We start from the raw sequence: 16357 nt of genomic DNA on the forward strand, positions 1-16357 counted from the left end.
GATGCAGTTTGATTCCTGGCCTCTCTCAGTGGGTTAAAGGATTGGGTGTAGCTGTGAGCTGCAGTGTATGTCATAGATGTGGCTCAGATCCTGCATTGCTGTGGCTGTGGCTGTGGCGTAGGCTGTGGGATACAATTCCCATTGGCCCCTAGCCTGGGAATTTCCATATGCCATGTGTGCTGCCCTAAAAAGACCAAAAAAAACCCCCACTTTATTTATAAAAATAGGTTTTGTAACCCGCATGGCATAGTTTATTAGTCCCTGATCTAAAGCAAAAATAATAACAATGCTTTGTGTGTCAATAGCATATGTGAAAGTAGAACCACAAAGGATGGGAGGGACGACTTGGGAAGGACTGTCATAAAGTTATATCCCTATATTTGACAATATTATTTTATTATTTATTTATTTGTCTTTTGTCCTTTTTCTAACAACCATATGGAGGTTGCCAGGCTAGGGGTCCAATCGCAGCTGTTGCTGCTGGCCTACACCACAGCTCACAGCCACGCCGGATCCTTAACCCACTGAGTGAGACCAGGGATGGAACCCGCAACCACATGGTTCCTAGTCGGATTCATTTTTGCTTTGCCATGACGGGAACTCCTATAATATTCTTTTAAAGTCAAGTCTAATTAAAGATATAAATTGTAAATATTTGAGAAATCACTAAAAAAAGTTACAAACAATAAGTCAATAAAAAGAATGGAATCCAAGAAAGAGTCAATTAACATAATCGAAGGCAGAAAAAGAGAAGAAAAAAACAAAGAAAATATGGCAAAATAGAAAATACCTAGTAGGACTGGGGATTTAAATGCAGCCATTGCAAAAATCTCATTAACTATACCAGTTAAGAGTGTCAGAATCAGTAAAAAAGCAAGACCTAGCTAAACATTGTTTACATTAAATATAAAGACACAAAACCATGATGGTGGACATGTCATTACATGCATTGGTCAAAACTCATAGACCTGAACAATATAAAGATACTGCTATACGTACATTTTAAAAAACAAACAGGATGTGGGAGTAAAGATGGACGCAGGCTGTGAATCCACGTGTCTTACAAATGAATCATACAACCACGCTGGAGAGGATGGAGAAGAAAGGAAGTGCCCAGCTTTGGCTGAAAGTGTTTCAACTGGATACTAAGGCTAAAGACTGAAAGAATGGGATATAAACACTTTACCCCAGTTGTAAACTGTTTCTCACAGGATAGCAATTCTGAAACGGTTTTGAGCACTAGGGTTGAGATAGAAGAAAATAGATTGTAGGTAATTTGGAGCAAAGTGTCTTGCTGTTGGAGAAAGAAGTCACAAATAATAATAAGTGCAGGAAACACTAGACTGTACCTTGTGGTCTGTATTGAAGTTAGATATGAACTCATATTTGTTATTGGGTGGATGGAGAGAGAGAGAGAGAGAGAGGCAGATAGATGTAGCTGTGTCTATACATGGCTTATTACACACATTTATTTTAACTCTCTCCATGAGGGGGACTAGAAGCAATGACACCCCAGGAGATGAGCACACACATCCACCCAGGTCTTGGTTTCTAAATACCATTTTCTAATAAAGGGACCTGCGATTAATTAGAGAACTGATTCCAGGGCCAGAGAAGAGAAGATGCAAGGTAGGCCTAGAGGATGCTGTGATACCAGAAAGGAAGAAAGTCCCAAAAGATAAGAAAGAAAAAAGAAAAAGAAAAAAGAGGGGCAAGTATGTTGAAAGAACACAGGAGCTAACCCGGAAGACCTCCCAACAGCCAGAGTTACCACTTTTCCAACAAAACAATATTATTGGATTACAACCCAAAATATTTTAAAAATCCACGAATCCATTTGGATAACTGAAGAAAGAAATACTTTGGTGGGGGTGGGAGGCAGGGGTGCAGGTAAATGTGGAACTGTCTGGAATCCACTGTCCAGGTTATCAATGAGCAAAGGTCCCCATGGGTTTGTTGAGTGGTTAATATGGTGAATCATTCTCCATGACAACCAATGTCTTAGGTCACTTGACTCTATAGCTGGATACCTAGACCATGGCAGAAGCTGCTGTCCCACCAACCTATATGACCTGCCCACCCTGGCCAGATTCATTTGCATAAAATGGAGGTTTTATAACATTTTCCTTCTTGCTTTAAGCTTTTAATTGTTCTCCAGGGCCTTCAGTTTAAAGCAGCAACTCACCAGGCCATCCTAGTGAGGCTAAGCCACCTCTGGGTTTCACCAGAAATAGCGAAGGAACGTACTTATCAACCAAATGTCATTAACATGTGGCTGGGGTGTGGCTTATGGCCAGTTACTGCTGGTTGAGTTTGAATCGATTCTCTCCACCAGCCAACCAACCAGCGCAGGAACCAGCCTGTCTAAAGCAACACCTGAGAAGCAGCAGACACTGAGCTAAGAGCCAAGCAAACAACAGTGAATCAAAAATATCTCCATCCTCACGGAGCTCCTGGATCTTAAACGGTAGTATACAAAGCTAGCTGGGGGAGAAGTTTCCAGTACAGATTCCGGGAGTTCCCTGCTGGCCTGGGGCTTGAGATTTCAGCATTGTTGCTGCTGTGGCTCTGGTTTAATCCCTGGCCCAGACAGGGCCAAAAGAAAAATACAGATTCCTATTTCCTTTCCTTTATCCTAATTTAGTTTGTCAGTTCCATTTAGAGCCCAGTCTTTTTGTTTGCTTGTTTGTTTTTTGTTTTTTAGGGCCACACCCGTGGCATATGGAAGCTCCCAGGCTAGGGGTCAAATCAGGGCTACAGCTGCCAGCCTAAGGCCATGGCCACAGCAACTTGGGATCTGAGCCACGTCTGCAGCTTACACCACAGCTCACAGCAGTGCGGGATCCTTAACCCACTGAGCAGGACAGGGATCCAACCCCAATTCTCAAGGATACTAGTCAGATTTTTTTTTAATGGCCACACCCTTGTCATATGGAAGTTCCCAGGCCAGGGACTGAATCCAAGCCACAACTTTGACCTATGCTGCAACTGTGGCAATGCCAGATCCTTTAACCCACTGCGCAGGGCCAGGGATTGAACCCAAGCCACGGCAGTTGGATTCTTAACCTGCTGCACCACAGGGGGAACTCCCAAGTGATCAGTGTTCGAGTCCATGAAAAGGCAGAGCTCCAGCCATAACTCCTCTAATCTCCACTGGGGCTCCAGGCTCCATCTCTGCAGGTGTGATGGCCTGGACCCAAAGCAGAGAAATGCGAGGCTGCCCTTGGAACATAGGTCCTTCTTGGATGTCAAAAATCACATTTTTCCTTTGTTTTCACAATCATCCATTAAAGAAAGGGCAAGAGACCCAGGGAGAGAACGTGCTTTCGGGAAATGTGCTGGCATCTTTCCTGACCAGGTGCCCCAGTGCCCGGGGGGGGCTCTGTCCACACATGCTGGCTGTTTTGCGAAGTCGCTGGCTACCTCCCTACTCCAACTCAGAAACATGACAGAACAGAAAAAGCCCATCTTAAAAGCCCAGCGACACTGCACTTCCTATCAAGATTTGTGTGCTGGTGACCTTTCACGACTCATCGCTCTGGGCATCACAGACAAGGTGGGATGCACACGGGGAAGGGGGAGCGGGAGGGGCTGGGGAGCAAAGCTGAGGGTCAGCTACTTCATGGAGGTGCCCTGGGCTTGCTTGGGTCCTGGGTGGGAATGGCAGTTCCTGTCCCTACTGCCTTGTCCTTCTAACAGGAATTAGACTCTGGAGGTTCCGGCAAGGTGCCATCATGAAGAACTCCCTGAAAATACACTCAGCATCACAGGCCAGAAAGTACATTGAAATGGCATTTCCTTCACATTTCCCGTGTGGATGAGATAAAATACGGGAAGACATATTTGTGTAAATTCGAATTTTGCAACCATGCACCATGGTTTCTCATTCTGAACAGCACTCCAGGAAAAGGGGGTAGATTACACCCAACAGGCGAGGAGACCTGTTCAGCAGCCCGGAGCCAACCAATTAACAGAAGGTAGAACTGGGCCCCCCAAGAGTCGTGTGATGGGGTTCTAGTGTCCCCACATTTCAGCCACTGATTCTCTTCCTCAGTGAGTTCATTGCGCGAGAAGCCATTGGTGGTGGTGGGGGGGCATTTTGCCAGGTCACATGGGGACACACACCTCCTTGGGCTCCGCCCTCCTTCCGCCCTTTTACCTTCGCTGCCGGCAGGAAGCCTCGTCTTCCCCATTTGGAGGCCATGTGGGCACGACCCCGTTCAACGTCCATCAGCTTCACGTGGAGGTCCCTGCTCCTGGGAACCTTGGCCTCCTGGCTGACTTTCCTCGCGCTCTCCTGGTGTCCTTGTCCCCAGCGGGCTGGGCCCCCGCCTCCTGGCTGTTGTCAGGACGCGCATGGCTGGCTCCCCAGCCCCAGTCTTGCCCTTCTCCCTGTTTCCTCCTGACGTGGCCCCTCAGGCCGCCTCCTCCCCTCCCATTGTCCCTCCTTCTCCATCGTCCTTGCCTCCGTGCCCTTTGCAAAGACTCTGGGAAGAGCTCATTGTTGGGTGTCAGGATTGTGATGACCCCACTGTGGTTATGACATCAGCACCAGGTGGTGCTTAGAGGAGGGGAGACGGATAAGAGGCAGAGGGGGCTGCATAAGGCTGCTGCGTGGAGCTGGGTGGACACCAGCCCCGGACCCAGAACAGAACCTGCTCCACCCTGGGGCTGGTCAGAAGCCTGGAGCATCTCCGCATCCCTTCCTGCAACAGGATTCTGCCTCCTTGATTTCTGAGTTCACACAAAGCTACTACTTAGAAGGGACTTGTCCTTCAGAAAGCTGTGTGCCAACGAAGTGAGAAAACACCGAGGGAGAAAACCATCTTACCCATTTTTCACAGAGCATGGAAATCTGGTGTTATCTGCTAAATATACTATTAAGAGATTTCTGTAATAGACATGAGGACAGAAAAAGCATCAATTCCAAGACATTTAAGCTATATAGGAACCCTTTGAAATGCCTAAGTCATAGACCAAAACGATGCATCATTACAGGACCACTTGTTGACTTATTGTCCAATCAATTAAAAATAGTTTTTAAATGGTGATGAAATGGAAAGGTATTATACAGTCAGAAGGGAAATAGGACACCCCTGCTACACAAGCTTCAGAGGGCTTTGCTCAGGCATGACCCTGTGAACCCAAACTTTTAGCTCAATATCAAGGACCATCTTGTGGCCCCCCCTCTTTTTTTTTGTCTTTTTACTTTTTCTAGGACCACTCCCACGGCATATGGATGTTCCCAGGCTAGGGGTCTAATCAGACCTGTGGCCACCGGTCTACACCAGAGCCACAGCAATGCGGGATCCGAGCCACATCTGCGACCTACACCACAGCTCACACCAAGGCCGGATCCTTAACCCACTGAGCAAGGCTGGGAATCAAACCCGCGGCCTCATGGTTCCTAGTCGGATTCGTTAACCACTGAGCCACAACGGGAACTCCTCTTGTGCCCCTTTCTGCCCAGTCTCTACACAGATGCTTAAGATTAGAGGGGGGTGGTTTTCTCACAAGTAATTTCCTTAGGCAAGACCAGGAAGCCTGCCACCAAATGTTATAACAAGAGTAGAAGGCAGAACTTAGAAATAGTGGGTCACAAGCCATGGGCCTTCTCATGCTTTAGGAAAATCCAGAGTTAGGGCCAGAGTTGGTCTTCCAGATGTGCACAGTCTACTCACCCATTCCCACATCTTCTTTGTTTTTTTGGTTTGGTTTGGTTTGTTTGGTTGGTCGGGTTTTTGTTTTTTTGTTTTTTGTTTTTTTCGTCTTTTTAGGGCCGCACCCGCAGCATATGGAGGTTCCCAGGCTAGGGGTCCAATCGGAGCTACAGCTGCTGGCCTACACCACAGCCACAGCAACGCAGGATCTGAGCCGAATCTTTGACCTACATGACAGCTCACGGCAATGCCAGATCCTTAACCCACTGAGTGAGGTCAGGGATCAAACTTGCATCCTCATGGATACTAGTCAGGTTCGTTACCACTGTACCACAACGGGAACTCCCTACACACATCTTCTTTGGATGGTGATTCTGAATCTTGATGGAAAACTCAAATGTGTAAGGCCAGTCCTTACAAGAAAGAGAATTTTTTCTTTCATCTCTAGCTCATGGTAGCTTGGCTAGATTTGTGGTTACTGTAGAGCCCTAAAAAGAATATTCTCCTGTTAAAAGGCTGGGCAGTAGGTTCTGGTAACTGCATGAGATTTGTAGATTGCCCTGGTGACTTGTCACTGTGCAACTCAGCACCTTTCGGTAAGTCATGTGCAAATCCAGCACATTCTGTCCTGTAGAAGAGGACGCCATTGGAAGCAGCAGTATGGGAAATATCTACAAATCACTCCAACCAAATGAGACGCTCTTCCGTAGTTTCTCCAGATCATTCCAACCCATCCTTACCAATATTTGGAGGCTAAAAAATATTAACTTGCTTCTTCAATTGTGATTCTAATCTTTTTTTTTTTTTTTTTGTCTTTTTAGGGCCACACCCATGGCATATGGAGGTTCCCAGGCTAGGGGTCAAATTGGAGCTGTAGTTGCCAGCCACAGCCACAGTAACCCCAGATCCTAGCTGCATTTGTGACCTACACCACAGCTCAGGGCAATGCCAGATCCTTAACCCAGTGAGAGAGGCCAGGGATCGAACCTGCATTCTCGTGGATACTAGTCAAATTCGTTTCCGCTGAGCCACAATGGGAACTCCATGATTCTCATCTTTAAAGTGTACAGTATTCTGCTGAGACATGAAGCCAGCATGTTCACGGCTACAAGACGCCAGCCTCAGGAGAAGAGCCTGAAGCTTTGCAATTCCTCAACCATGAGCTATGGGGCTGCACAGACAGAAGACTGCTGGCCTGAAACAAAGGAGGTCATCTTTCCTGGTTTTCTCTGCAGGTCACACCACACTCACAAAACCACCTTCGGTGCTGGCCTTTGTGCCTGAGAGCCATATGATGGCCCACAGCTGTCTGCAGAGAGTGACCCAGTGTGAAAGGCGAGGCCAAACCACCCACCAAGTATAAGAAGCAAAGCAGCTTAGCCTGCAAAAGAAAAGCCAGTGGAGGGACTGGGAGATGGGGAAGCGGACGCCTAATGCAAGGACAGGACCATATTTGCCTGTAGGTTCCAAAGGGTCTGAAGGATGAAAGTGGGTGGGTTTCAAAAAGACCTGCGCAGAGACGATCTGGGAGCTCCCGACTGGACCCCCAGGCTGTGGAGGGTTCTGGACGGGAGGCAGCAAGTTGAACTCTGATCCCTAACTGCTCCTCCCAGCCCTCACCCCCTGCATCCCCTCTCCCCCTTTTTCTCTCCCCCTCCCAGAATGAACTGCTGTATCTTTTGCATAACCAGTTGGAGAATTCTGGGCTCAGCCTCGCTGCATTCCCCCTCCCCCCAGCAGCCCGAAGAGGACCAGTGGTCTACGCAGAGATGGGCAGGTGGGGCTTGGATTCTGTGGTGCCAGACTGAGTTAGCTGCCACCCCCACCTCCTGCCCCCTAAAGAGGATGACTGGTTCCAGGAAATCTCCAGGTTTGGTGAAACAGAGAAGGAGAACCAGGCTTCAGGCTTCTGCCCCCAAGAGGAGAGAAGGGACACGAGCACTCTGTTTAAAAGGATTCTGAGAGTAAGCCAGTTCCATATAAGGTTTGTCAAATGAATAAGAAAACTAAAGTGCTCTGTGAAAAACCATGGTCATCCACATAAGGCACATAGAGTCCAATTAAAACAAGGTAATGGGCTTCAGAAGAAAGACGGCGATCATTTCCAAGTGAAAGACCAAAGTACACCTGAAGAACATTATGTTGGGGGCAGAGGGCAGGGCATAAGGACAGGCAAGGAATGAGATGCATTTATTTTTCCTCCTAACGAGGAAAAAGAAAGGCGAACATAACCTCCAGGAAAAACACACTTCCTCCCAAGAAATTCTCCAGATCTAAGAAAGGCAGAGTCTGAATACAGAGCAAACTCAAATGGTGAGATTATATATAAAAGGCAGAGTATAATAAAGGAGAATGTATTTGCATATGATGCTTGAAAACCAGCTGGATTCTTCTCTACCAGTAAGTCCACAGGATGATAAGTGAAGGAGATATATAACTAGTTGGGTGGGGTAGGAATGGGAACTGGGGCTTTAGTTATGAGCTGGCATTTCCAAGCTGATTTTCTAGAAACAACAAGGCACATGAAGCATTTTGATAAAAACTTTCAAAAATTAATTTCAACCTAACTAGTCACTTCCCCTCTGCACAAAATGAGCTCTCTGTCCAGGAAGACATTTTTAAAATCCCTTTTCAAACCTAAAGACAGAAAAGGAATAAGCAAAACAATGTTGCACGTTAACTGTGACAGGATAATCTAGAATTCTAGGAATTGTTGCTTTTGTTACAAACAGGGCCATCAAAGCACGTCTTGGCCAAGAGGGAGGCTTCATGTGACAAACTGTACCCTGGTCCCTCGTCTGAGTTAGATGATTACGCAGTTTGGGTGAACATTTCATTGCTCAACTCTTCCTCCAGAATTTACGGCCTTTGGCCTTGAATGAACCTCAGCGTGTGTGTGTATGTGTGTATTGGCGGGGAGGTGGGGAATGGAGATGGGAGTTGTGCTGGTGTGTATCTGGGGGGTTCTGAATTTCACAGCCAGCTTCTTCAAATTGAGAGCTGGTCCAGGGGAGCCTTCCTTCAGACATTCCTCGGGTCCATGAAGAATTCAACACTGGCTTCTCTGGACCAGGGAGCCCCATGGACCTCCATCAGGGCACAGTTCTCAAAGCTTTGTCACTGCATCATGTCACATGCCTCTCTCTCCTCTACTGGCTGGTGAGCCCTTCAAGCAAAAGACTAACCACCCCACACTCATCACTGTGCCCAGGGCACCCAGCACATGTATTTGCACTGTAACTAGGGGACAGAGACAAAGATGTTGAGTCCTACTCTGCACTGTTGTATGTCTCCTTCATTTGGGGTTTTCTCATCACTAAGCATTTTTGGAATTTTTTTGCATTTTTTTCCACTTTATTTCTTTGTCTTCTTTGATTTACAATGTTGTGCCAATTTCGGCTGTACAGCAAAATGATGCAATCATGTGAATATATACATATTATCTCATATTATCTTCCATCATGGTCTATCCCAAGAGACTGGAGCTGTACAGTAGGGTCTCATTACTTATCCATTCTCTCTTCTTTTAGTCTTTTGTCTTTTTAGGGCCACACCTGCAGCACATGGAGGTTCCCAGGCTAGGGGTCCAATCGGAGCTACAGCTGCCGGCCTACACCACAGTCACAGCAATGCAGGATCCGAGCTGCATCTGCGACCTACACCACAGCTCAAGGCAACACCGGATCCTTAACCCACTGAGCGAGGCCAGGGATCCAAGCCATGTCTGCAACCTACCCCACAGCTCACAGCAATGAATACGAGATCCTTAACCCACTGAGCAAGTCCAGGGATTGAACCTACATCCTCATGGATGCTAGTCAGGTTCGTTTCTGCTGAGCCAGGACGGGAACTGCTTATCTCTTCTAAATGGAATAATTTGCATCTACTAACACCAAATTCCCTCTCCATCCATTTTTGGGATTCACGAACCTACCTTCGAAAGATAACAATCTAAAAATAACCGAAAGCTGTGACAGTAGAAGTTCCACCAGGAAACCTGCCTACATGGCCTCACCCACCTCCCCATGCTGTACACAGTCCCTGGGTAATTCTGTCCCCCAGGGAGACCTCAGTGACCTTGATCTAGGATTGACCCGTGGTTCCCGACTTCCAGGCCAGACCTGCCCCTCGGCTCCAGATCATGCATTCAGCTACCTTCTGGACACTTCCATTTGGATGGGCCACAAGCCCATCACACTCAGCCAGGCTAACGATGAACAATTCGTGGGTCTCCCTGCCCCCAGCCTCACCCCGTGATACCCATGAATGAGCAGATCTGACATGGCACCGCCTGCTTAAGGCCCGGCCATGCCAACCCCCCGTCCATTACCGTGACTTGTAGGGTAAAGTCCAAGGCCATCAGAAAAGCAAGCGAGCCCCCTCCCCATCACTGGCACCCCACTTGCTTCTCCCCCATGGCCCTCCCCCACGTCCCCCTCTTCCAATCACACGATCCAGTTCTCACCCCCTGCCTGGCCAACTCAGGCCTCTTTCACGACTCTGTATAAAAAGACTCACTTTCTCTTGGGAGCTTTTTTTCTGAACTGCTTCTAACCTCCCCGCCCACCCACGCTGCGCTATAAACTGTCATCTCTTCTCCCGCCTGCCTTGCGGGAAAGAGCAAACGCCCCCAGTGCCTACTGTCTGCTGATGACCTGCTAACGTACCCTCGAGGAACCGAAGCGCAGAGGATCGGAGAACCTGCCCAGTGTCACACAGGCCCTGCGTGGCAGAACTGTGACCAGAACTCCAGAGTCCTAATCCAGTGCCCCTGCTGAGATGGTAAAGATTTTGCATCATTTTGCCCTTGAAGCAGAAACTTCTCACTTGACATTTTACTTGGTTCCTGTCCAGTGGGGGCCCCCGGCGGGCCTGGGGGTAGAGGCCCTGCTGACTGCCTCTCCTTCCCAGCCTCTCTCTCTCTCTTTTTTGCTTTTCAGGGCCACCCCTGCACACCCATGGCATATGGAGGTTCCCAGGCTAGGGGTCCAATCAGAGCTGCAGCTGCCGGCCTACACCACAGCCACAGCAAAGTGGGATCCGAGTGGTGTCTGTGACCCACACCACGCCGGATCCTTAACCCCCTGAGCAAAGCCAGGGATCGAACTTGCATCCTCATGGAGACTAGTCGGGTTCAGAACCTGCTGAGCCACAGCGGGAACTCCAGCCCCTCTTATACACCATAGCCAATGCCCTGCACCTTAGGCCGGAGGCTGAGCCTGAAAACCTGGTGGCTGTGGGCTCTGGCCCCCTCTCTGGAAAATGGGACCTGGCCATGGACAGCAGCCTCGGACACCAGCGCACTCCTTCCCCCGGCAGAGCCGCTCACTTACCAGACTCCCTGCCCCTCCCCTCCATGGAGGACGGCTCCCCTCACTCCAGACTCAACTGCCACTAACTGGCTGGCCTGCTCAGGATCCCTGGCCTCTGATTGGGCCCCGTCCCTGTCAATCCACTGAGAACTAGAACTCCTGCTCCTCCCAGCATCCCTGGGGCCAGGCCTTCTTCATCCATTGAACTGGAGCCCCTGGATTCACCTCGAGGGAGACTCTCTCGTCCTGGCTCGAGGCCTCCTGGGTCCTCTGAAAATCCTCTGGGCCCACAGTCCGTCCCCAGCCTGAGCTCTTTGACAGGGAGACCAAGTGTTCACTTTTATTCGACATGCCCAAAGCTGAGCACAGGCCACAGTCGTGACAAAGACACGTTCGGGCTTATCACTTCCTCCTGGGATTATTCCAAAACGCTTTTCCTGAGCCTCGCCACTCCTAAACGGATTCCTTCAAGCCTCTCCTCCGCAGGAAAGGACCTCAGGTATAAGATCTCTGGGTAGAGGGATCTGTATGAAGCTGCCGAAGCTTAAGGTCTCGTCCAGGGCAAGGCGAGGGCGAGACGGATGCACTGTGAGAAAGGAACTCGGACGCAGGGGGACCACAGCCAAGGGTCCTTCAGCAAAATATCCCCCCAGACTACAGAGGCTCAGTGAGCCAGATTCCCGAACAGCTTCTGGAAGCTGGAATGGACATGAGAGGGGGTGCTGGCCCTCGGTCTAGGGACACCCCAAAGTATCAGAGAACAAAGCACTGAGTCACAGAGACAACCTGAAGGGCCTGGCTGAGGCCTGGGGACCAGGCACAAGGCAGTGACCAGAAGACTGGAGGACAAAGGGGCCACTGGATGCAGGAAGAAGAGGCAGAACGTGCAGAGGGCTTTGAGGGGTTTGGGGCCCCCTGCCAGGGCTTTTAGTAATTACATAGGAGCGCCCGTCAAGGACAAACAAACATCATGAACTTGCTAGGAACCTTTTCCTATTGGCACCAGGGCACCACTGAATGCCAATCGGGAAGGTAACAGAATCTGATCTATGCCTGAGACGAGATCAGGAGCCAGCCCAAAGGTTCTGAGCTCCAGCTGGGGCTCCTCAGACCTTTAGGAAGGGCCACAAGGCACGGGTGAAAGCTGCCGTCCAGTGGCAGAGTTCTGGGTCGGGAACCACGTGGACCCGAGGCATCGCGCCCGTGTGTCAAAGGGGATGTTCCCTCATCTTGAAACGTCAAAGCACCGTCAGGGCGTTCGGAGCAGTTCCACTCACGTTAATGTTGGACGACCACACGTTTCGAATCCATCCAGGGTCTCGCATGATTGGAATCTGCAAAACAAAAACATTGGACATTCATGAATGGAAACGTTCTGGAATTCGATGCTGGTGGCAAAGCCACCACCTTCTGAATATCCTCAAAAGCAGGGAACTGTACGCTTTCACGGGGTGAGCTTTGTCATGAGTGAATCGTATCTCAGCAAAAAAGGAAATTAAATGAGAAGGCTGTGGGGAGGGTGTTTGGAGCACATGAAACTAGAACGTGGGGTCTCGGTAAGAAGGGACAGTGGTGATGTCTTAAATCTCTCTCTCCCTTCATCTCTTCGTCCCAAAGCACATGTCACCTGCTGGGGAAACCATGAGATAAAGCAACAGGGACAAAATAATGCAACTGGGAGTCCAAAGGCACGCTTCAGGCTCTGCCTCTCCTATATCTTAGCGAGGTCACTATGCGGGCCTTCCTTCCTTTCTTTCTTTTGCTTTTTAGGGCCATACCCACAGCATATGGAGGTTCCCAGGCCAGGGGTCAAATCAGAGCTATGGCTGCTGGTCTACACCACAGCCACAGCCACACAGGATCCAAGCCATATCTTCCACCTACACCACAGCTCACGGCAACGCCAGATCCTTAACCCACAGAGCGAGGCCAGGGATCGAACTCAAGTCATCATGGATACTAATCCAGCTCATTACTGCTGAGCCACAAGGGGAACTCCCACAGGCCTAGTTGTCTTAGCTATAAAATGGACATAACGACAACCCCGGAAGGGACAGGTGTGTTATGAGCATGAGCTGAGTCCATTCAGGTGAAAGGGCAAAGCCCAGGTCACGTCTGAGCTGTTAAGATTGTCACTGTGACTCAGGACACGATGCTGTACAGCAGAAACTGGCACAACGCTGTAAATCAACTACACTCTCATTAAAAATAAAAAACACTGGGCATGGAATTACCCAAGCAGGTAGGACCTGCGCAGTCTGCTTTTCCCACAGGGGCCCCAGGTAGAGCTGGCAGCCTAGGGGCTGTGCTGCATTTTCATGGGCTTTAAATTAAATTCTTCTCAAAAATACCCGTGCTCTGAGTTCAACTAAGGCAGCCCGGAAGCCACTCACTCCTGTTTCCCTACCTGCTTCTCATCTACTGCAACAAGCTTTTCCAACCCACAGAGTTGATTGGCTGATAATTACCAGCGTTGCTTTACCTCAAGATTTAAGGGAGTTCTTGTCATGACTCAGCAGTTAACAAATCTGTCTAGTATCCATGAGGACACAGGTTCGATCCCTGGCCTGGCTCTGTGGGTTAAGGATCTGGCGTTGCCATGAGCTGCGGTATAGGTCGCAGATGCGGCTCGGATCCCGCGTTGCTGTAGCTGTGGTGTCGGCCGGCAGCTGTAGCTCCAATTGGACCCCTAGCCTGGGAACCTCCATATGCTGCAGGTGTAGCCCTAAAAAGACAAAAAAAAAAAAAAAAGATTTATTGATTTTCTCTCAGGGTCCAAGTACTTCACTAGGTGGTGGGAACACAGAGATGGGTGAAATGTAAATTGTCCTTGAGTCTCGGATGATCTGGTGGGGGGTGGGGAGGGCAGAAAGATGCACAGAAAAGGTTTTCGTGGCAGGGCCACCATCGAGATGCGCCCAGGGTCCAGCGGGAGCAAGGGAGAGGGGGAGGCAGCAGTTTGCCTGCAGGAAATGTAAGGTGGGTCCCGTGCCATCCACAGAACCTGCCATCTGAGCTGCTTCTGAAGAGTCAGTGGGGCTCTCGGAGAAGGGCGGAGGGAGCGAGTCCACTCCCAGCAGAGGAGGGGGCGCGTTCAGAGAAATAAAGGCATGGCCACATGTGTTTGGGGAACAGCGAGGGGCGCCTGAAACTAGAGAAGAATTCCATTGGGTGTAAGTGACACCAGGGCCTGGGATGCTCTGCAGCCAGAAGACATGGGTAAAGAATTTTTAGATTCCTCCTTAAACAAGAGCTTTTGCAGAAGCCCATATGTAAATGGAAGGGGAACGCTGTGGTCATTTCAGGGAAGAGAGCTGGCACCCCCAGTCTTGGCTGCCGAACCCTGGCTTCAGAGAACATGCTGGGGAGCAACTACTGTACCAAGGGGGAGGTGCTGAGGGGCGGGGGTGGGACCGTCAGACCCGCGTCCACAGCATCACTCAAACATCTGCATGTTGGACAAGCCAGTTTAAAGGCTATTCTAGCAAAGGGTAGATTTGCCTATAAGACAGACCCTGGGGAAGGAGGCAGGTGTGAATCAAGGGATTCTACCCACGTTCTGGATCCTGGATGGGACAGCGGTGCAAGGCAATGGGTTTCCTCGCCGATAAATTGCTTAATGTTAGTAATTAACTCAGTCCTGGTTTCAACTCATCAGTGCATTTCAAATACTTCTTGGAATCCAATTGCTACCTCCATTTCAGCTCCTCTGAAACAATGCAGCCTGCTGCCAAAAAAAAAAAGCATGCCACTTGGATACACATGTCCCAGACCATCCAACTCAAATTCCTCATGGGGCGCAAACACAGTCACACCCCCGCCAGCCCTCGCCGGGTACAATGGTTGCACTGATTTTACACTCATGAGGTAGGCTAGCAAGGCTGGCCGCAGTTTGAATTCACAATGCTTGGATTTGATGCAGAGGAACAAGGACGTTGCAAGTCAAATACCAAATATATTTTTTTGCTGCCATGGGAGCCATGACTCTGATCCACCAAGAGCTGGGTGTGATTTCAGAGATTAAATATCAACACAAGAACACCCAAAGGGGGCAAGCCAGGTAGTTCCACAGTAATTCCTCCCAAAGCTAAAAAGGAAAATAATCTCATCCCACCCCATGGCTGTTTGTTGTCATGCAAAATTCTAACACAAATTTAGGCTGGAAACCCAGTCTTTAGACCCTGGGCACCAAGCAGTTAGCAGCTGTGGGGGAAGCCAAAAACGAACTTGGGTTTGAACGCCCATTCTCCCACTAAGAGCTGGGGGGCCTTTAGCGAGGAAGTTCACCTTTCTAAGCCTCAGTCTTCTGGTCTATCAAGAGAAGGGAACACTAAAATAGTCCCAGAGCTGACAAAAGAATGAAAGGAGACAATACAGTGTAAGGATGCACACATGTGAGCTGCTAGTCCTGGGTCGTGATCACGATGGGGAAGAGTCAGGGTCAAGGCTGGGTGAGCACCTTCTCAACGGCTGGTTTGCTTGCCTCTTGCTTCTACCCTGAAGTGTGGAACTGCTCAGCCCTGGGGCCAGAGTCTCATTTCTGCTGTCCGTCTTATAAACAAGCTGGATGCTAGGAAATGCATCTTTGTGTTAGCCTCCTTCTCCGCTCTGTTTTCTGCGTCTAGTTCTTTTTTCCTTTCTTTCCTCATTTAATTTAAAAGTATGTAACTGCTATGGACGGAAGGTTAGTGTCCCCTCAAAATTGGTATTTGAAGCCCTAACATTTGATGGGATGCTATGGGAAGTGGGGCCTTTGGGGAGACGTAACGCCATGAGGGTGGAGCTCTTCTCATGGGATTTAGTGCCTGCAGAAGAAGAGCTCGCGTGCCCTCTCCCCTCTAAGGACGCAGCAAGAAGATGACCGCCCACACGAAAAGATGCCAACATCGCTAATTATGAGAGAAATGCAAGTAAACACTACAAAGAGGTACCACCTCACACCACTCACAATGGCCATTATGAATAAGTCTGCAAATAACAAATGCAGGAGAGGGTGGGCAAAAAAGGGAACCAATTTACACCGATGGGGATGTAAACGGGTACAACCCCTATGGAAAACAGTATGGAGGTTCCTCAGAAAACTAAATGTAGAACTACCATAGGATCCAGCAATTCCATTCCTGGGTATATATCTGGACAAAACTATGAAACAAAAAGATACACACACCCCTATGTTCATAGCAGGACTATTCAACAATAGCCAGGACATGGAAGCAACCTAAATGTCCATCAACAGATGAGTGGATAAAGAAGAGGTGGTGCATATACACAATGGAATACTACTCAGCCATAAAAAAGAACGAAACCATGCCATTTGCAGCAACATGGATGCAACCAGAGATTATCATACTAAGTGAAACAAGTCACAAAGAAAAAGATAATATG

General features: G+C 49.1%; 1 protein-coding gene across 2 annotated transcripts in view; it reads right to left on the reverse strand.

Moving 5' to 3' along the window:
• LPIN1 (lipin 1) overlaps positions 1-16357 on the reverse strand; it is a 133581-nt gene that overhangs the window by 89808 nt on the left and 27416 nt on the right. For both annotated transcript variants that reach the window (XM_021085565.1, XM_021085564.1), the window contains exon 2: positions 12250-12306. In XM_021085565.1, the coding sequence (XP_020941224.1) occupies positions 12250-12306 (57 nt within the window). The remainder of the gene's footprint in view (positions 1-12249; positions 12307-16357) is intronic.

Source organism: Sus scrofa, chromosome 3, assembly GCF_000003025.6.
Source record: "Sus scrofa isolate TJ Tabasco breed Duroc chromosome 3, Sscrofa11.1, whole genome shotgun sequence".
NCBI lineage: Eukaryota > Metazoa > Chordata > Mammalia > Artiodactyla > Suidae > Sus > Sus scrofa.